Source organism: Typha latifolia, chromosome 12 (assembly GCF_019914945.1).
Source record: "Typha latifolia isolate L0001 chromosome 12, TyphaL0001v2, whole genome shotgun sequence".
NCBI classification, from domain to species: domain Eukaryota; kingdom Viridiplantae; phylum Streptophyta; class Magnoliopsida; order Poales; family Typhaceae; genus Typha; species Typha latifolia.
Window position 1 is genome coordinate 6,497,961 of NC_133097.1, and position 22,354 is coordinate 6,520,314.

At 35.8% G+C, this 22,354-nt stretch overlaps 3 protein-coding genes and 1 non-coding gene across 4 annotated transcripts; all 4 read right to left on the minus strand.

The window, feature by feature from the left end:
• Positions 1-618: 618 nt before the first annotated feature.
• Positions 619-1,995, minus strand: LOC140798858 (GATA transcription factor 15-like). Its single transcript, XM_073152942.1, has 3 exons — positions 1,526-1,995; positions 1,327-1,440; positions 619-1,229 (listed from the first exon to the last, which is right to left on the minus strand). Exons 1-3 carry the CDS (start codon positions 1,544-1,546, stop codon positions 945-947), a joined length of 420 nt encoding a protein of 139 aa, XP_073009043.1. The 5' UTR covers positions 1,547-1,995; the 3' UTR covers positions 619-944.
• A 4,971-nt stretch (positions 1,996-6,966) lies between these two features.
• On the minus strand, positions 6,967-11,652 carry LOC140798761 (importin subunit alpha-1b-like). Its single transcript, XM_073152793.1, has 11 exons — positions 11,258-11,652; positions 10,994-11,090; positions 10,808-10,899; positions 10,573-10,704; positions 10,264-10,449; positions 10,011-10,174; positions 9,848-9,926; positions 8,403-8,531; positions 8,040-8,167; positions 7,552-7,927; positions 6,967-7,461 (listed from the first exon to the last, which is right to left on the minus strand). The coding sequence occupies exons 1-10, from the start codon at positions 11,468-11,470 to the stop codon at positions 7,555-7,557; spliced, it is 1,593 nt and encodes a 530-aa protein (XP_073008894.1). The 5' UTR covers positions 11,471-11,652; the 3' UTR covers positions 6,967-7,461; positions 7,552-7,554.
• A 1,318-nt stretch (positions 11,653-12,970) lies between these two features.
• Positions 12,971-13,044, minus strand: TRNAT-AGU (transfer RNA threonine (anticodon AGU)). Its single transcript has one exon. It is a non-coding gene; the product is annotated as a tRNA-Thr (tRNA).
• A 524-nt stretch (positions 13,045-13,568) lies between these two features.
• Positions 13,569-20,065, minus strand: LOC140798426 (kinesin-like protein KIN-14Q). The gene is made up of 19 exons (XM_073152242.1): positions 19,823-20,065; positions 19,361-19,527; positions 19,124-19,267; positions 18,658-18,915; positions 18,503-18,574; positions 18,344-18,412; positions 18,100-18,192; positions 17,728-17,862; positions 17,550-17,631; positions 17,357-17,452; positions 17,098-17,274; positions 16,906-17,012; positions 16,617-16,797; positions 16,244-16,403; positions 15,903-16,156; positions 15,650-15,813; positions 15,409-15,567; positions 14,833-15,299; positions 13,569-14,094 (listed from the first exon to the last, which is right to left on the minus strand). Exons 1-19 carry the CDS (start codon positions 19,938-19,940, stop codon positions 13,944-13,946), a joined length of 3,054 nt encoding a protein of 1,017 aa, XP_073008343.1. The 5' UTR covers positions 19,941-20,065; the 3' UTR covers positions 13,569-13,943.
• Between the last annotated feature and the right edge of the window lie 2,289 nt (positions 20,066-22,354).

The window sequence follows — 22,354 nt, forward strand, 5'->3', positions numbered from 1 at the left end:
CACTTATTAGTCCACTTGGATTGAGATTAGCTTCAGAATTAGAGTAGTAATTACTCTCATATTCTAAACTAAATTAGGGCACCTTAAATGAGCTTCTAAAATGTTAGGCATTTGATTGTAAATTTAGATAGATTAGGGGAAAAAAAGAGAGAAGAGAATGTGATTTTTACCTTAATCTAATACTTAATTACAACACTTATTTAAGAAAAATTTTAAACTCAATCCAGAATCCAACTTAATTGAAGATGAGCTCGAGCACCAAATTAATTAATTGGACAAAGTATTATTAACAATAAAATCAAGCTAGTCTAGGTATGAGATGGAATAGTTCAAACTTCTTTTAAAAATCCATTAGAATTCTTTTTGACAAAAATAAAGTTATCATTATTGTGTCATATAGGATCAGCCATAGTAACAATGACGTACTCATTCCATGGTAAAATGATGAGAGTGGCAAAGTGGTCCTGAAAACAGTTCATCACTTTATAATCCAACGGCTAGCTAAATCCACAACTACCAACCTTTTCTTTTGGGTCTCCCTTACTTCTTCCAATCCCCTCTCATAATGTACTCATTGACATTTAGGTTCAGCAATCATGGCGAAAGTATTGCTGCAAATTATTATGCAAACAAGTTCTCTGAATAAGAACTCGAATAGAGAAAGTGAATCCAAATCGAGTACCAGGATAATACTTGTATACATTAGCTAATAAGTATAAGATTATGGCACCAGACAGACAAAGTTGTTGTTCATATATGATCACCACCCCATAATTAGAGAAAAGTAAATAGAATCTAGAGAGAGACAAGTAATGAAGCACAAAACAAGTGCCAGTAAAGCTAAAAACTCTTCTTTTTCCTCTTAATCTCCATTCTCCTGAAGAAAAAAATGAAGTCTTGTTCCTTTTTTTTTTTTTTGAAATTTGAAGAGCGAATGAACTCGATCAAGCATGCAGGAATCCAGAGGACAAAGCCATGAGCAACACGGCAGCTTGTTCCTCCTCCCCCATCCTCCTTATCCTCCTCCTCCTCCCCTTTTGAATCATAGATCTCTGCTTGAATGCCACTTCCCTTCCAAATCCTAGCATCTTAAGCTTAAGAGGAACCCCAAACTTCTCCACACCACCCATCTCTTCTCGCTTCTCCTTCTTCCCTTCGCCTCCTTCTTCCAACCCGAGAGCTTCCCTCCTCTTCTTCCGGTACCGGATCCCACACGCGTTGCAAAGCGACTGCGGTTCAGGGAAGCACAACCAAATCAGATCGAAACCGGCGAAAGAAACGGGGACACAAAAGAGAAAATCCATCTGTAACTCGATTGATACGCACCTTTGGGCCCGACGGGCCGCCTCTCCATAGAGGAGTCGTCGTCGTGTGGCAATCAGCGCAGCTCCGTCGCTCTTCCCCGCACTCTATCCTGCTCCGATCTATCGATCCCGATCCCTGAAGCAAAACAGAGCAAACGATCTCAGTTAACGAACTACTCGAATCGAACGAGATCAAATGAACAGAGATCGACCCAACTCACTTTTTCGTCGGATAAATCCATCGCCGCCTTCAAAATCCCAACTTGGCGATCCAATCACCCAGCTGAAATAGTCGAGAACCAATACAATCTCCGGTTTCCTTCTCCTTCGGCCGAGGAAGAGGAAACCAACAACTGTTGACGGTGTACTTCGGAGCAGAGGAAAGTGATCAAATCAATGAGATCTGACGAGGGAATTACAGCAGCCGATCAAAACCTCTCTCTTTCTCCTATGAGAGAGCTTAGAGAAGCAGAGGGGGGATAGATGTAAAGTTTTGGAGGCTGGAAGGAGATTAGAAAGAGTGGAGGCGGAGGGAAAGAGAAAAGTGTGGAGGGAAAGGATGCTACGAAGTGATATAATGCGAGAGGGACTAAGGGAGCTGAGAGAGAGTGAGGGAGGGAGAAAAAAAAAAAGAAAAAAAAAACTTTTTTGTTTTTAATTTTAGATTTTTCTAGTGTTGTTTGTCCACTGTGAAGTGAGAACCAATTCATAATATTTTTATTGTATATTATTATTAAGGAAAATTAATTATTAAAAGGCTTGGGGCCCAAGCTACTCCTGGAGGGGGGGGGGAACACTTTCAGCATATTTGACTCGTGCGGGAGTATGTTACTGCAATCGAAAAGTGAAATCTCGTGATACGCTACACTAGTAAAACAGCGCACGCCGTCATTGACGAACGAAGAGTCAAGAGATCTTGGGGCCCGCGTTATCTCACCCGTACGCATACACGAGATCGGCGGTATGCTGTTAAGATCGGACAGCTGATGCGCACGGAAGAGGAAAAAGGGAACTGGAAACGGCGGCGCTGCACCGCCACTGATGCCCTAATCAGTGCCCAAAACCCTAAACCTGATATCTCTTCGTAAATGACAATAAACCCCCTCAACAGTAGGCACTACACCCACTCATGGGGATGACGTGTACAGGGATGTTTCGGTCATTTTTGCCGGGTATAGAACTTGCCGTTGGATCTGAATCTGACGGCGAGGAATTGGCAAGTTCAAAGAGTGGGGTCTCTTGGACTGGGCCGGCAAGTTTGGGGCCCAATTAATGGAATCTGGAATCTTCTGTCCATGGCCACTCGAAACTTCTGGGCAGGAGATTCCATGACACGTGTAAAGAAGTAAGGTTTTGTAGATACTCTCCAGCTGAGAAAATTTTCAGTGGCTATATCAGGTAAAAATCTATCTTTACTATTTTTTTAAATAATTAACTTAAAATACTATAAAAAAAATAATATTAGAAAAGTAAGAATTTTTATATAGTAGCTGTTGAAAACTTTTTTAAAATATTATAAATAACATCGTAGTATTTGCGAGCCAATCAGTGATTTTACTAGCCTCGAGGTAAGTATTAGAAATAGAATATTACCGAATAAAAGAGATAAGGAATTGATGGTCTTCAATCAGTGTGTTCATGGATCTGGATGGGTTGTGTACTTATTTTAAGGAGTTAATTAGGAGTCATGAGTTAAAAAATTATGGTGATAAGTGGTTGCGAGCATTTTTAGTATGGCAACTGCTTCAGCCATGCAGCATAGAGAATATTCGACAAAAATAATTATTAGCAAGAACAAGAGCGCTCATCTCCGAGCAAACGATAAAACTCACTCTACTCGACTAACTGAAAGTGTCGAGCGAACGAACCATTAGTGTTCATCTTACTTTTAATATATTTTTTTTTTCTATTTTTTCTCCTAAAGAAAAGATAAAATAATATTTTATAGTGTTATCTTGTTATTGAAAAAGAAAGATTAAATGGATAGCTAAAGAAAGTAATACATGAGAGCTTCAATTTTTTATGACACAAAAATAAAAAAAAATTATGGTGATAAGTGATCGCGAGCATTTAAAGTAAGGCAACTGCTTCAGCCATGCAACATAGAGAATATCCGACAAAAATAATTATTAACAAGAACAAGAGCGCCCATCTAGCCGTCTCCAAGCAAAAGATAAAACCCACTCCCCTCGACTAATTGAAAGGGTAGAGTGAATGAACCGTTGGTATTCATTTTACTTTTAATTTTTTTTTCTATTCTTTCTACTAAAGAAAAGGTAAAATAACATTTTAAAGTAAAAGAAAGATTAAATCGATAACTAAAGAAAGTAATACATGAGAGCTTCAATTTTCTATGATACAAAAATAAAACAAAAATTAAGTAAAAATTGGCAAAGAGAGAGTTTATTTAAGTTTTTAAAATATGACTTCTGAGATTAGAAAATAAAAAAAAATAATTTAAAAAAAAAAAAGGCAGAAGAGCATCATAAGAATCAAGAGATGAACAGAAACACATAAAGGTGTCAACTTTTTCTTAGCATTTAAAATTAATGATGTGGATTTGGTTAATAACTCATTTTAAGACAAGATCAATATATATATATATATATATATAAATAAAGGAGTACAAGAGATGGGACAAAGTCCGGCCATATACAGTTTTCAGGGAGACAAACATTTGGAGATCGGCTATCACTTCTTTTTGTCTCATCCCTCTGAAGGCCACTTCTCTTCCACCAAATGCTACCAAAACTTAAAGCTTAAAGCTGAGAACTAAAAAATTAAAAGGGAACAAAGTGAGCCACCTTTCCTTCCCCTCTTTCTAAGGAGATTTATAAAATGTTAATTTAATTTTCCACCTTCAATTGAGTATAGTATATCTCTTATGTTGCTTAATTATTTAGAGAAGGAAATAATTCAATTCTAAGACATCCTCATGGCTGGGGTTTAAGATATTTTAATAGAACTAAAAGTGGGTTTAGCAATCTAATTATATATAATTTTTTGATTGACAATATGGGCTCCAATATATATTTATATATACGCTTAATTTTATATGTTAAATTAAAAGAGCTGATGTGATTAAATTACAAAAGCTCTAGATATGAATTTTCTTAGACTAAAGTAAGTAAAGATTTCAGAGTTTCTAACCAAATTAGGTCTCCTAAGAAACTTATTTACTAGTCTACTCTTCAAACTTAATATCAAATCACAGCCTGCTTAGCTAAGCCATGTTTAGCAATTTAGAGTTCAGTAATTTTCTCAAATAGAGGAGGAGTAAAACACTAGATTCTCCTAACATTTTACTTTCTAATAAACCATTAAAAAGGTTAAAGATTCACTTGACTTAAACCACTCATCAAACCCTTCTTCTGCCTTCTTCTTCTTCCTTTCTTCATTCTCTCCAGATACAAAAAAACTCCAAACCAGAAGACCAAGCTCCCCTCCAATCTTTTCTCCTTCACCACCACCCTATTTTTCTTCCCTCCATTATGTGTTAATATTAGTAGTTGAATTTCGAAAATATAATTCTTGGGTTAGTGAGAAGAATTTTGCATACATAATTATTTGGGTTAATTAGTTGTTGTGATCGCTTCACATTTATTATTTTACGTTGCGGGTTAAAGATTTGTAACAATTATATGTATTTGGGGCGGCATAATTCTACCGATATCCGATAAAAATTTAGTTACGGTGGATTAGTCGAAAAAATTTCAAAGGCTACCAAAATGAGTTTAAAAAGCATAGTTGTATAAAACTACTGTGCAGTAAGGTTTATTGAGGGAAAAACTTTAGGTTGTAGCAATTGATAATGACGATAATATTAATGCAAGGTTGAAGATTAGATAATAACAATAAGGATGCTGGATGTGTACATGAAGGATGTACCAATTAATAACCAAGATATCGATTGAAAGTGTTTTGAGAAATATTAAATAATTATTTCACTATAAGTGTTCACGTTACGCTGAAAACGAGTCAGGATTAAATAAAATTCAATCCATTTCATACTCGAGTTTTGGCGGATATTTAGTTTGAGATTTTTTTTTTAATTTAAACTTATTCTTTAAATTTATATTTCTTATTCGTATTAGTTTATAAAGATAAAAATATAAATTAAAAAACGACATTTAAAACATATCAACGTATCTAGTTTAAAATATTACAAAAATAGTGGTATAAAAACTTTTTTAGACTTTATATAATTTGATCTAGTTTTTACATATATTTAATAATTGTCTATAGATTAAATTAATTATATTACAAATTCTTATACATTAAAAAAAGCGAATATATATATACATCCAATATCCCAGCTATATAGATATAAAATATATAACTAAGAAAATAATTTTATCACTATCCAGATACTAACAAATTTGATCAGTATCAGTTCTATTCACATGCCAGTTTTATCAACAAAAAAAAAAAAAAAAAAAAAAAAAATATATATATATATATATATATATATATATATATATAACGGATACTTAAAAGAATTTTTCAGGGTCAACATGTCACAAAAATAAAAATCTATAAAACTAGGTGTAACTATTTTTTCAGATAATTAAAAATTTAATGATATCTTAACTAACCACCGCGGCTGGAATTTAAATTAAAAAATGCTCATACAACATAAAACCTATTAAAGCAACTCCAACCGGTTGAGCTCCAATAGGGCTCTAAAACTAGTTTCAAATTTGGAGCTAGTAATAATGAGGCTCCAAATTTAGAGCCACACTATAAAAATGGAGCCCTGCTCTATTTGTCATTTCAACCTTTTGAAATACTAAAATTGCCTAATAATTATTACATTCAATAATTTTAATTTTATTTGTATCATTTATTAAATAATTTAATTAGTTAAACTAAGTATATAATTAATTTTACTAATCAATTTTTAAACAAAAATAATATCATTAGAAAGGTCTCATGGAGACCTTTAAAATGAGTCTAATATTAAATTATTTTTGAGTTATTTTAAATTTTAAATTTTTTATTATTTATAAAAATAAGTCTAATAAATTATGTGTCCTAAAATATAATTACTTAAAATTATTTTCGATATAAATATTAAATATTAAAATATATTAGATATAAAATATATTAAAAATAAAATCAAAACCGTATCCGGTGGCTACAAAAATAACTTACCAAAATATTAAACATCTATTATTTTTATTATATTTAATTAATTCCTATTTATTTTATGTAATATAATTTTAATATTTTTAGTTAATGATATGTAATCCTTATTTTGATGTTTATTTCGTATAATATAATTTCAATACATTTAATTAAAAATTAGTAATTTAAAATTACTTATGAAACTATTAAATATTAATCTTATTTTAAAGATCTCAAGAAGAGTTTTCTAATCATATATTTTTTATTAAAAAATAATAACGCTAAGATGACCTATTAAGTAATTTAAAATAATTAATATAATAATATATATTGCTCAATTTTTGGAGCCAGAGCCCACTGTTGGAGATGCTCTTTCCCAACCAATCACTATCCCATTTGCCTATGGGTAAATACCACATTTAAGGTTCATTTAATGCAAACTTATTCTTGATTCAAGTCTAATAAATTCAAGCAGAAAAAAGCCATCACGGTGAGAAACATGATTGAACTATATGTATACGGAGGCAAGTACCAGTAGAAGAAACTCAAGAGACTAATACCTTTTCTTCAATACTTTTCTTAAGTTGCTAAGACCTTCGTGACAGTGACAATAACATACTATCAAGATAGGTCCTAAAGACTCTTTGACAAAAAAAGTGAGACTTCACCAAGAATAAGCCCTATCGAAATACCTTGCGACAAATAAAGATGATTGATACATATAGGAGGCAAAAAGAAAAGGACTATAACCTGTAACTGAATCAAGTTGAAACAACATAAACCCCAGCCCGGACAGAAACCATTTTCTCTGCCTATCTGATATCTGTGGACTTCACATCGGTGCATACGAATAATGTTGGTGAGAAAACCTCCTTTATTGGTGCCAACATGACAACCACCTGAGACTGGACTGGACTGGACTGGACCGACGGGACCCAACAATAACATGACCGACTCCGCCCAACCGACATTCGACTAGTCCCGTAGCAATAGCTGGGGCACACTGTGCTTCGGTGTAGCTAGCGATCACCTGCAAAATGAATGAAAGATCATACCTGTAGCCAACTTGTGCACGGAAAATATCAGATGGAAACAGCACAAATACATAGAGATGCCATACCTTTCAGCCAAAGTTGAATCCACCAGATGGAAGTGAGACCTGCTCTGAACCAAAGTGGAACCCAGCTTGAGCAGCATCGCCTGAGGGCATGGCATCATCCTCCTCCTCTAACCAGAATTGCTCAAGGATCTTAACAGCCTTCTCATATATCTCGGTGTTGTCATGGCTTTGAAGGTTCTCAATCTTCTCCAGACCCTCAGCATCCTCAATCATCTGCGCATAAGGATTGACGTCCCCGGTGGTACCCAGGTTCTTCTCAGCTTCACCAACCTTCAAAATATTTTCAAGACCTTCCAAACAGACTGTGACAATTCTTGGATCTGGGCAGACAAGAAGATCACAAAGAGGCTTGATGCAGCCCTGGCTAACAAGATATCTATCCAAATTTTAAAAAAAAAACGAATAAGTCAATCATGTTAGATACTACTTCACAATGAGTTAGCAACATGGTAAAAGCAACACACTTAAAATACTTAGTATCGACATACTTTATTTGATCATGTGTGCCCCCAGAAGTAGCATTTGAAATAGCCCACGCTGCTTCTTTCTTGATATCAAATTCAGCAGTTTGCAACAGATGCACTAGAGGGCCAATTATACCAGCAGCAATCACAGCCTGGGATTGGACATCATGAGTTCTCTAAGAAAATGATACTATAAACAAAATCAAGGAGAAATGGATATAAATATAAATAACCCATGTATAGACTCTTTAACACCTTAAGCTTCAGCTTGAAACTTCTATTAGACATTAACTTAAATTTACAACTGAATAAAACACTTTACAATGCAATATTAATATGGTTGACATTTGATATGAATAGCATAAGTATAAAAAGATGTTTCCTTACTTGAATCTGATCTTTATTTCCAGCTGTGATATTTGAGATCGTCCAGCAAGCTTCTTTCTTGATACTCTTCTTATGATTATTTGTCAAGAGGCTCAATAGACAAGGAAGCGCCTGATGATTGATCACATACTGCAGGGACCGAGCAAGAGAATTTGGATGAGAACTTGGCAGATATTGAAATTGCATCCCAAATATCAGAAGGATAAAAAATTAAAAGCTAATACAACAGCTCTGGTATAGGAATAGCACCGTCACTAAACAAAATCAACCTAGCGACAGATCCAACAAGAACAAATAGACTTATCATAAATAACAAAGGGAGAGAAACTGCGGTGTCACCGGATCAGACGGAGGAGGAGCTCATCGGACTCAACATCAAGTTGTTCACAGAGGTGGACGAAGGTATAAATTTTATTAACCGATATCGGGCAGTTAAGACGGATCGGGTATCGATCGATCCAGCTAATATCGACTGAAACTGCTAACCCAATTGGTTTCGAGTCGGGATCGGTATATTTCAGCCAATCTAGATTGAGATCAGTCAATTTTCAGTAGCTTGCTTCTGACAAACTTCTCCCATTGTTCTTGCACATTGTCTCCATCTCACAATATACTTTCTTTTGTGATTTTTGGACAATATTGATTCTTTCCGTATTGTTGAATGATTTGAGCTATACTTTGGACTATTATTATCTAATTTTAATCGCAAGGTGTTGTGTATAAGGTAAATCTAGGTGTAGAACAAGCACAGCAGAGTAAGTTCCATAGATTTGTCTGCAATATTGGTCCACTTTTTCCTTATACATGTGTTCACAATGAACAACTCAATAAAGATTGTGTATTAATGATTTAAATACTTGCACTTTGTCTACTTTGACTCATGTTAGAGGCCATAAGGTAAAACAGAAATAACTTTGGACTGTTAGTGTTGTGGAAAGGCCATACTGTGATGGCGTAGGTCTACAAGGATTTGGGGCAGAACCAGATAAAAGAGAAAGAGAGAGCCAAAGAATGACAAAAAAAGAACAAGTAACTTATACTGTGATGGCATAGGTCTACAAGGATTTGGGGCAGAACCAGATAAAAGAGAAAGAGAGAACCAAAGAATGACAAAAAAAGAACAAGTAACTTAAAGTTGCTTAATGCACAATAAAGATTGCTCCACCTATTGTACCAGCTGCAAAGAAGAAATTGTCCTCTTAGCAACCAATAGATACTTGTTAAAATGCAACAGCCATCATAAATTCAGCTTAATACTTAGTTGTGCAGGAGAATTTTGGTCAAACAATTTGTAGTATAAGATGTATCCACAGCCCACATTTTCACTGTAAGGCATGATATGTGTGACTATTACTTTCCCTCCAACCAAAAGCATCTTCATATACACACATTAGAAAAACAAACAAAAAATAATAGACTCAAAGTTGTCTAAAAAGCAAGCTTGCCTGTGTCTGCAGATCATCACCAGTGACAATATTACCAACAGTCCGAAGGGCTGGAATGAGCACTGAAGGGGAAGGATGCCTAAAAAAGAGAACATTTTTCATATGAATATAACAATTTAATTATATAAAATTAATATAAATAAAATGGACAAAAAGTACATACAGTAAAAGCTCCACAAGCCTGGGGCAGACACCAGCTTCAATTACAGATTGGATTTTGTCATTGGTACCATCAGACAAGTATGACAGAGCCCAGCATGCATCAGTCAGGACTTCCTCATCATTTGAGCGAATAAGGCGCTCAAGGGCTGGAAGAGCAGACTTCACCTGGTCATAGATGAACAAAAATATAAAGATTAATAAATCGTAGACACAATTAGTGCAATAACTATCCAACAATAAGAATGACAGCAAACCTGCTCAAATGCTGGTTGAGGCTTTCCCCTACAGAAGTTAGAAAGAGTCCATGTAGCATTTCTCAGCATCGAGAGCTTGGCATGTTCATTTAGCTGCTGCAATAAAGGAAACAATGCCCCATGTGCAAGGACAAGATCCCGGCATCTCGGAGAATCACCGGCAACATTACCCAAAGCCCAAACAGCCTACAATAGAATGAAGTACTAACCAATTAGCTGCATCAGAAACTACAAAGAAACCCAGATATCTGGTGTGTTGACTAAAAGATATTAGACCACATAACCCTAGCATCTCAATCACAATTATACCTGCTCACGAACATCATCACATGGTGAACTGAGCAGCTTCACAAATATGGGAACAGCACCATGATCTATCACAACTTTGGTGTTCTCCGATGTCCCTGACGCAATGTTCGTGAGCGCCCAAGCTGCTTCAAACTGCCCAAAAGGATACAAATCAAGTACATGTAATTAAAAGAACAAACACATAATTGCATAAAAAGTCCTTAGATAATTCAACAAAACGAAAATTCAATCTAACCTGAAGTTGAGGATAATCCTCCCTAGTAAGAAACTCGACAAAGCGAGGAACCACACCCGATCCAATCACTTCTTCAATTGGAGGGCTACGCTCTAATTTAAAAGAGACCAAAGAAGATGTTCGAAGCTCATAAAACAAATAACTTATCGGGAAAAGAAAATAAGAATTGCAATGTTTTACCCTTACCGATTGATAAAAGCTTGCGAAACTGCGTGGTCGCCTCGAGCTGCAGAGAGTTATCATCTGAATAAACACCAGATACCATCGCAGGGAGACTCTCCAGCTGCCAATATCCCAACATTATCAAAAAAACCAGAGGAGATCTATCCATTCCCAAATATAAAACCCTAATCCTACAATTCAAAACCAAAATCAACCGATCCCCAGTGTTCCGATCCATCGAGCCGGAACCCTGACACCGCGGATCGAAGGGAAAGCGAGGGAGATCACCTTCTTCTCGAGTGCGGAGGTGTGGATCAGCTGGGGAAATGGTTGCTGCGCCTGCATCCCCTCACGCCTCTTCTTCTGGAGGCTCTCCTCGCGGCGGCTCTTCCGGATCTCCACCATGTTATCCTCCCTCCGCCGCCGCCCCTCCTCGGCGTCCACCGCCACCTTGTACTTGTTCCGGCGGCTCTCCGCCCGCTCGCTCGGCCTCAGCGACATCTCGGCCGCCGCGAATCGCACTGCCGCCGAGGAGATCGAAGAGAAGAGGAGTAAGGAGAAAAAAAGAGCCGAAACTCTAACCCTAGAAGTAGAAAAAGCGAAGGCGAGAGCTTTCGATAAGAGCGAGTGAGGTCGAGAGGAAAGGGAAGACGCGTGACAGGGAAGGCTTTTTATAGGAAAAGGGGAACAGCCAGAGAAAACCCTAACTTTTAAACACAATTCAAAAAAAATGACGCATTTCGTCGTACCCATTTTTTCACCCAATCATATCATTCATGTGGTCCCCATTGCACTTGTGAAAGAGTCGACGAGTCGTGTTATTTTAGTGAGTCTCGTTAGATAAGTAAATTAAAATTATGGTAGTCGTGGAAAGAGTGGAGGTAAGTTTACTCGCAAAAACTAGATACCTAATGTGGGGTTCAATATACTTTCCGATATATGATTTGGTACGTGGAGGTTGAGTAGAAGATATAACCCTGCCACGTGCACTGCTGCAGGTTAGTTAAGTACGATCAGGAGACTGCTGGTACTACGTGGGTATTTGGTTTGAAATTTGTTAATGGGAAAAGAGGTCATGGTTTTCTTCTTATTTACGGATGTTGCCACAATCGTTGGGATCGTGGCATAATAAAATACTTTTAGCGCCGCTACGTGAATAAGAATATATTTATTCTGATATAAAGTTATAAACCTTGTTATACTGATATAATAAATACATAATTATATAAAATAAAATTTGAATATAAGCTAATACTAAACCTTCGTTTACACGTGGAATAACCTAATAGGTTTCAAATAAAAAACCTTATATATTATTATAAAATAAAATTTTTATTTTAACAATAACTATTTATATATTTATTTGTATCGTGCTTTAATGTAGTATAAAAAGAATAAAACATTTTAGTGTGTGATATAACAATTATAATAGCAATTATTTTAATATAAAATAAATTAATGGGATGGATATTAAGGATAAATTAATAATTAATAATTAATAATTAAATTAGAGTGTGATATTAAATATAATTTTAATTAATAGTATATGTATTATGAAATAGGATTATTATAATATTTAACTATTTAAAATAAGCTATTGTATTTTAAAATAAAAAAGAAATTATTTATAAAGCTAACGAAACTAAATCTTAGGGAATCTTATAATTTTCACCCTATTATTTGCTTTCTCTTGTTATCGTTAGCACTTCACTGATGGACTAGAAATATTATCTCTTTTGAAACTATGGTTTTAACTTTATCCATCTGTCCTATATTTTATATTTAACCTCAGCAGGGATATTAAGGTTATTAAACATGTAAAGCTAAATTAATTCATCGATAAAGTAACTTTAGACAGATTAATATTCTGGTGTTTAAGGTAATAAAAATAAAATGTATGGATCATAAAGACAGACTAATATTTGTTATCCGAACTATGAATTTTCGTTTAACAGGGAGTAAAATGCAAAATTCCAAATAACCAACGGTTCGTTCCTTTAATGCTTTCGTTGAGAGTCGAACTCAAGACCTCCCGCTTACTAAACGGGTGCTCTAACCAACTGAGCTACGAAAGCCTTGAGAAAAATGTTAGATTTTTAAATTGAATTATATTTATAGGAGGTCTTTCATAGTGGAAACCTCTTTTTTATTGGATTATCCATTATTGATTATACCTTCTCAATCAATAATGCACACCAACTCACTGCATCCAAGCAAGCTTGCATGAATCTTGGATTCGGCTATGGCATTCATGAGTACAGTGAGCACTCATGACACATTATGAGTGATGGAGATGGGATGATTAAATGTTACTATATTATAGCAACATCTGTACATGAAAATTATATGATCTTCTTGTTTGTTTCTTCACATATATCATCTTATTTAGATATTATCTTGTTCAGTTAATGAGAAAACAGGGCTTTGAAATAAATATAAGTCATGCACATAGAATAAGACGGCAACTTGGATAAAACTGCAACAGCTCTGACTCTGCGAATTTGACTCATTTCAGATCTTACTATGTTGATGATCTGCTTTGATTGAAGTCAAGGCTCTTTAAAGAGAGGATTGAAATAGACCAACAAGAACCAGGAGCTTTAAAGAAGATTATCACAACTATTCATTAGAATTAACAAAATATGAGTTATTTTATATCCGCATAAACATAAATCTGAGCTTCATTTTTTTTGCTCCTCCCTTTTTTTTTCTTCTTTTCTTTTCATTTGCTTTTTTTCTCTTTTCTTTCGTAGTAGTAAACATGATGAACAAAAGAATGGAAGTATGAATTCTTACAACTCAACCGATCTTAACATAAGGTTAAAAACCTAACCGGTCGGTAGCGATATAAATCTCTAGAATACATACGACGACACACAACTGAAGTTAATTCCATGCATGAGTTTCTCTTGATTTCTCCTCCACCAACTTTGATGAGGATTGCCAGAAAAATCCACAGCAATCTGCAATGTCTTTACTTTGCGCTTCCCGTTCTTCCATTGACATTCCTTTTTCCGCTGATGCCACTGGAAGTAGGTTGCCTTCCAGTGCGGTTTAACTTTTGGCCAGACATGCCATTTGATTGCTTCTGTGATGGCGAGGGAACATACGAAAGATCTCCAGTCCTGAATAATGAAGAAGAAAACAAGATCAGTAATATTATCAATTTCCATGTTAACATGCCAAAAATTTAAATGACTGTAATAGAATGTATCAACTCTGTCCAACTTAGACAAGTAGCTCATTCTACAATTTATATGTTATAGCATATAATTAGTTATTAGATGGGGAATGCAATCAGGAGATGTGCTAGTATTCAACTTTTGCACTTACAATTGGGTTCAAAAAAGTTGTGCAGTCTAGTATTTTGGAGGATTCACTGAAATTTGATCAAGACTGTAAGTGCTTGAGCAACAAAGTTATCGCTTGCTGTTCAGAATGATGGGGAAATGGATGTCTGTACAAATCAAGGACCCTCAATATCAACAAATAGTAGATTAAGTTAAAGGCTGTCTTAATTGCTGACAATGGTTTAGAAAGTTTCATTACTTCCAGATTCATCATTCTTTATTACTAGATTGATTCACAGACAAGAAGCAATCATTCTCCCCTAAAAATAACAACTGCAGAAAAGGATTCATCACAAGTGTTTCAATTGAGCCCAGTCTGCCAACATTTCGTGCAAAGAAATCAAATTTCTCTAAGCAAAAGATCTACTAAAACTTTTGCAGCCTGTAACCAGTATATAGACATAATTGTAGGCCATACTAAATATGAGCCTGTTATTATTTCTATAAGAAAAGATGACTTTGTACTGCCAAAATTAATAGAAAAATCTATCATTCAGCATAACAAAAACTCACCTTATATGTGAATTCTTTTTTAGCTTTGCTTGCGGGGTCTTTATCTTCGATCCAACCCCATTGACTGCACCTGTAGCTTTTGGAACATTGTATTGCCACAGCATATCTTGTTCTGAAGAATCACTTGTAGCAAACTCGAAATCATCTGAATCATCGGTCGCTATAGACTCGGTGCCATTTCTTTGCGGATCCTGGTAGACTCTCACATCAGGAACGTATCCCTGGTAAAAGAAGTTTGGCAATTGCACACTATCTCCTCCCCATTGGCTGCTGAATGAACCTCCATTACTGGAAGCTTCAAGCTTGTCCATGACAACATTATCAACCCAATCTCCAGCTTGTAACTCTTTGTCATCTGCGTCCTGAAGTCCAGGACTGCGGTCAGGCCATAAAGAAGTGTCGCTTGACAACAGCTTATCCAAATCAAAATTTCTCTTCTTTTGCGTTTGTATAGAGTTGCTCCGAACCTTAAGGAAAAAAGTTTCAGTCTATCAACTTGTCCATTCCAGAATAGCAAAATAAAAAAAAAAATTTATCAACTACGTGAAGATCTTAGCACTTGGAGAGGTTTAATACCGCTATATTTCCAACGTCCTCCATTGGCTGTCTGAGGAGGCTTGGAGGTGTGAATACACCAGACCTCGTCCGATAAATATCAGGACTAGATGTCGTGCTTGGGATGTGCTCAGGTTCTGTTTCTCTCCTACTAGCTAAGGCTGCCTTAAGATTAGCTATCTGAAATAAGATGAAGAAAGTTCAGATATTTGAAAAGCAATTCGACTTTGACGTGCTAAGGACAAGAAATCCAATGAAAAACCTGCTCTCTAAGCTCTTTGACTTCTCCAGTTTCTTTGTTCGATCGGGCTGTGCCAAGCTCGACAGTAGCGACCCTCTCAGCAAATTTGAGAGTGCTTATAGTCTCGCCAATGGCATCGATCTCAGGGCTTATGTGAACAAACATCAATGTTTTAGCTTGGCCTCCTGGACATGCACATTGGAAGAATACAGAATTTAACGTGCGGGAAATCGATACTACCCGATTATTCTTGAAATCTAAAAGTCATACTTACCAAGAGAGTCTTGTAACAGTTGTGTGAGTTTACTATTTCTGTAAGGGACATGAGAATTCTTTTGGGCAAGAGAAGATATTACATCTCCTAGAGCTGAAAGTGATTTGTTTATGTGTTGGGCCTCCTTTAGCCTTTCTCCTTTAGCCTCAGATTTATCAACTCGTTCACTACCCGCCAAATCAACGAGATGCATGCAGCCTCGAAGAATATTTCCAGATGTTAATTCTCTTCCTTGGACATGAACAGTAAGGCAACTGCAAATAGTTTGCTTTCTAATGAGTACAAAAACAAAATGAGATGCATTAGTTTTACTATCTGGAGTAGAAAGAAAACAGTTGAACCTGTGAGAACGGCTACTGCGATCGTTCATGGCTGTCGCACCTACTGCACGATTCTTATGACCCATGTTCATCACTTCAATGACTTCTGAAGTTGATGTAACAGGAACTAAACTAGCATTCGGCACAGCAAGTCCTTTGTGTGAGCTGTTTCGAATCTCTAATGTACTTGTACGTCAAGGATATTCAACATACATGCATGAGACGAAGGTGTAGATTTTGGGAAGTAGCTACTTCTGATGAGGAGCTTCTAGCAAAAATTAGCATGCTATTTGACTACATAGATCATTCTATGTAGGTTTCTACAAAGTATATGACAAGCACATAGATAGAAGCTATCAAATGCAAAGAAATAAAGGACATAATTGAAAAGGATATCTTCGGTTAATTCCGTCATTAGCAAGGAGATCTCTCACTTGCTCATTATATATCTCAATCATCTGCACAGAAATTTCATAAGAAAATGTGTCCTTCCTTTGCGCCGACAGAAAAAATAGGTCGTCTAGCGCCCTATAGTTGACACCAACACTTTGCTCTGTCAATTCTTCAGGTCCACTCTGTATAACAGAATTAGATCTAAATCAATATTAATGTCAACAAACAAATAAAGAACTTTGACTGATCAAGTTTCGAAAGACCAAAGTAATAATCCTCATGACCCTCACCATTGTGTAAGTTTTTCCTGATCCTGTTTGTCCATATGCAAAGATGCACACATTATAACCATCAAGAACAGAACGAATCAGAGGCCGAGTATCTGAAAACACCTCTTCTGCATTGAAAGAAATAGAGCATGTGATTTAGTGGTAAAGATGATGTTAGGAAGTTGTTCGTTTTCAGTAGTATGAATGAGTAACCTTGAGTTGCAGATGGTCCAAAGACTTTATTGAAGCTAAATGATTTACGCCCTTCCTTGCCATATTTTGGGGGAGTGAGGATTGTTATGTTCCCATCATCGATACGACCAACAGTGCTTGCACTATTTTGTTCTCCAGGTAGGAAGGGTCTTACACGGCAGTAGACCCTAATATTTCCTAGTAAGAACAGACAATATTTAGCATTATATGTACTTTATTTCTTCTGAATAGGATAATGATTTAGTACTCGTAATTCTACCTTTAAGATCCTGGACTTGATTGTACAACCTCCTGTTTTCCTCAAGAACTTTATGATATCCTGAAGCAGCGTTAGCAAGTATCTGCAAATGTTTCCCTGGCATGGATATATTTTAAAGGGCATTAGCTACATAATTTTTCAAACAACAATGGAACTTGATATATAATAACCGAGGACAGAAAGATCATCTTACCAAGGTTGGTGAATCCTTCAGAACATTGCATTTGCATGTGCTCCATACCTGATTTAGTAGTATGAAGGGCATGTTTCAGTTCCTACAATAAGAATGAAGTTATCGACTATCAAGCAAATTGATGGTAACTGACTGAGAGATAAGATCTTTAATATATAGCTATCAAAGTTGATTGTACCTTAATCTCTCTTTGTTGCTGCTCAAAATTTATCTGTTTCCTTCGAAGCTTGTCTTTGGCTATCTCTTCATCTTTCAGGATCATATGTAAGTCTTCCTTATCCACAGACATGGAATATTTCTTTCCCTGCTCCATCTAATGCGTGATAATAAATTATTGAACAGTTAAACCACATAAAAGTTTCTTCAAGGATGTACTAATTGTTGGCCATGTTAAACGTTTTATATAAGAAGTATCAGGAAAAAGAGAAAAAAGAACTCTTATAAGATCTTAACTGTTAAATTTCTTTTTTACTTCCTCTCTTTGCAGTAAAACAAATTATGTCTGATCATCAGGAAAGACAGCACGGGTGAAACAGTATCTATAAAGTACCTTCATGTCATCTGGTATGGATGATAGATCCTTAGAGGAGTGGAGTCTGAAAGAGGGCTTGACATCATTAAGATCCTTCGGGGTTGTTTTCGCCTATCACGATTTAGAGTACATCATCAACTAACAGCCACAAAGATTTAAGCAATATCTTTCAGTCGAGTTAAAACCGAAGGAAAGCTATACACTTCCAGAAGTTATGAAACACTGAAGAACAACATTAAGTAAAAGCAATGACAGAGCATACCAACTCATTTTGGCTTGCGATCCGATGTTCAAATTCCTGCATAACTTTACTCAACATTGACTCTACAAGCTGCACAAAAGTATGGTATCAGTTTCATCTATTTTGAACAATTACATCTTATAAGTCTATCAACCAATCAGACAAGCATAGTAGTCTCACCACAGGAACTTCTTCTGGCTTCTTATCCGATAGAATTGTTCGCACAAGCATATTTATGGAGTGCGAAGTTGTCTGCGAACAATGTCATAGAGATCAATATCCTAACTTACAATAATTCTCTATTGCAAAGCAACAATTCCAGACAACTTACTAACCATTTCAGTAGATTCTATCGAAAGATCGACGCTCAAGTTTTGTTCCACTGATAACCCATTGGTGAATTTGTCACCTGACTGCGTCCTAAATAAGGAACCCATAAAAGGATCCAAGTTCTTCCTAACGAAATACTTCCCCGTATTAGCAGGCTTCATAATTCCGCCATATTTCCAGGAACCTTGCCTGCCCAATTGTTTAGCTTCACTGTAGGACTTGAGTGCCAGAACACAATTAACAACTCGAACACCCTTACCTCCCTGCATTCCAGCCAAAATTGAATGGAGATCAAACGAAGGGCAAAATAAACATTCAGCTGACATACTTAGAGAAGAATGGAGGATCATCAAATACACATACAAAGTCCTGGTAAAGTATCCAGATTCTATTTCCTAGAGCTTCAAGGACAGTACCATAATGCCAACTGTTAAAAATAAGACATTCCAAGCTAGAATTAGATGTCCCCACCTTTTCGAGATCAGATGCCTCAAATGTAGGGAGTCCTAAATCCTCAAGGGCGACAAGGAAGTTCCTCAGATTCTCAAAGTACTGATATGCCGACAAAGCTGCACCATCTGGGGGTAGAGCTGAATCAACTGGAGCTGCCACCACCTTAAGATAGCAAATATCAAGAGATCGAGTCATTGCATAAAATGGCATAATAAGGGATCCGGACAATGGGAATACAAAAGCAGAGGTACTGACCTTGGGCACGGCACCAAGTTGAACCTTGTTAAGTGCATTGCAGAGAACGATCCCATTTCTCAGGCCAAGCCTGAATTCCTCCTCGGAAGGCTCTTCTGGCAAATCCCTTGCACCGACAACCCCGACCATCTTCCTCAGCCACCCGGCTGCCTCATACCTTCTTGCAGCTGCGTTAGAACAACACAACGGAGCTTAAAAATTTCTTCTTTATATCTAACCTTGCAAATTGGGATTGTATTCTCTATTGTTCCTATAGTTTATATAGGAGATAATTCAGAGATAAATAAAATTCCAGACAATGCGGGAAAAGAAAGCCACAAGCTACTCAAGAACGATCAAAGTTCGTGATTTATTTTTTTTGTTGAAGATATTAAAGAGTACCATATTAGATATCGAGAAAACCGTCAAGATTGAAACTTTAGCGCAAAGAAGAAGAGAAACCCATCAAAGAAACCAACCCACCCGCTTCCTCCGCCTTCCTCGACGCCAAGTCGATGTCGCTAAGCCTCGTCCCATGCTGCTTCAACACATCCTCAACCATCGACGCCACCGATATCGAAATAAACCCCTCCGACGCCATCTCCTCCCCGAAATCTCCCCCAAATAACAAAGCCCGACAACGAAAAAGAGCAACCACCGCCGAATTCAGCGATTCCTAACCATTCCAGGCAGCGCAACCGCCGAAGGGATCAGCGGAGAACGGGAGGGAGGAGACCAAGATGAGATTTTTAGCGAGGTGGGTGTGGAGGAACGGAGGTGGCGATGGATCTTTAAGGGTCAGTGGAGAGATTAAAGAAGAGGAGAGCTTTGTGCTTCGTCTATGATGACGCTCGCAAAAGAAAGGGAGAGAGAAGAAAAGAAGAAGAAGAAGAAGAAGAAGAAGAAGCCGAGCCTTTGTCCGAGCCTCCCGTTTGGAACCCGAAGCGGTTTGGCGTTTGACGAAGAAAGAGAGAGAGAAAGAAGGGGGTGGTTTCAGAATAAAAGAAAAGGGGAGGACTGAAGTGCTAAAAAGTTATAATCTATTTTTGGTTACTATTTATTCTAATGCTATCAGGATCATTAAATGGTGGAATTCTTAGGATGAAGGTTGCCATCTATATTTCCCTTTATTTAGACATATGGTTCTGTTGAGTAACAAACATTGCTCATTTATTTTAATCCTCTCAGAGGGAGGCTTTTCGAAGAGGTTTCTATATAGGGTTGCAATCGGACCAGATTTGAGTTTCATAAATTATAAAACTAGGGTTAGATTTGGTTTTATGTTGCTTAAACATCACTCATTCCACCCTTTTTTATTAAAGCTTTCCAAAAAGGGTTCTAATTAGGGTTGCAATTAGATCGGATTTTTGTTTGCAATTGAAAAATTATGGTCATATATGATTCATTTTGTCATTTTCGATTGTGTTTTATTAATAAATGTTGCCTACTTTTTATCTACCCTCGAAGTTTTTCAGAGAGGTCTCCATTTAGAGTTACAGTTGGGTTTGTGCTTTTGCCCGATAAATCATCTTTATCGACTTCAGTTTGGAAATCAATCTTTGTTAGGATCTAACTTAGTCAATCATTTGGATAGGGATTATAAATCTAGTCTAATTCCTAGTCTTAATTAGTAAAATAATTAACAGTAATACTAATTTTTTTATATAAAAATAATAATAATATTTTTAAAATAATAATAATAATAATAATAATAATAATAATAATAGTACTATTGACTATTACTTATTTAGAGCTATAAAGAGGGTGTGATGGTGTTCTTTAACAAAGTTAAAATACAATAAAACTTTGTTATCACTTCATTCCAAATATCAATAATAGTTCTCATTAACATATACATCTCCTTCAAGAGAAAAAAAAATATATACAAACAAAAAGGATATGAATTGTCTAAATTTTCCTTTTCTTAAATCAACATTAGGGAAGCCCTTCAATTCAAACATTATATATATAATGATATATTTTTTTCTTTTAATAAAAACCTTATATTAGCTCCTGAATCTTGGATGATCTATGTACATATTGACAAGCACATGGTAGGCCCCTTAGATAATTTATATCCCAATTAATCTAATAGAAGAGTAATGTCTAAAGCTCTCACTTTTTCTTATTTTTTAAACAATTTGATTCAAACTTTGGCTGAAGCTAAACATTTGAACATATGGGAAGGTCTTCATTGGATTCCATGGCTACTTTTTCACTGAAAATAATATTGGTAAAATTCCCTAGTCTTCATTGGATTCAGTTTTAGTTTCTCACAACTTAAATGTTGGATCCATCCAGAGTACTCTATTAACTTGATATCTTTATTATCAAATGGAAATTAATATTTATTTATTTGTTTATTCACAGCAAGTGGCTTAAAAATTGATGTGTATCCTCAAATTGGTTATGAGACTTAATTTCCTATGTGTATGATATTTATATCTTTTACTTGAAGTCTAATGATTCATCCAATCTTTGCTAATATAGAGCCAATATTTTTCACCAAGGATAAATAATAAAATATCAAATTATACTTACTATTTTTAAATCAGACTATATTTTTATAGGGATAATTAAGTTTTTTTTTTTAACGTTGCAGTTAAAGATAACTAACCGTTGTAATTTGGTCTGAAATATAGAGAGATTAAATGCTTAATTGTAAAATAGAAGATGATAAGTTGAAATCTGAGTCAATCCACAGGCAAATTATAATTTCAAAAAAGAAAAAAGATTGTCCACTTTGGTGAGCATGAAGCAAAAAAGTTCACCATTGATTTGAGCATTTCAAACACAAGTAGTATTCTTTGGTTAGAAGAGAGATAAATGTAGATGCATAGAGAGAGCTGTTTATTATATTGCTTAGCTTAGATTTGAAGTTAAGCACATCTCCAGTGAGTTAGTTAGTAATAGTTAACTTCAAATAAAAGGGAGGGAGAAGGTAGTCAGCCCATCAATGTCAAAGTGCCAATTAGTTTTCATATATATATATATATGACACCAAAGTTATTGATC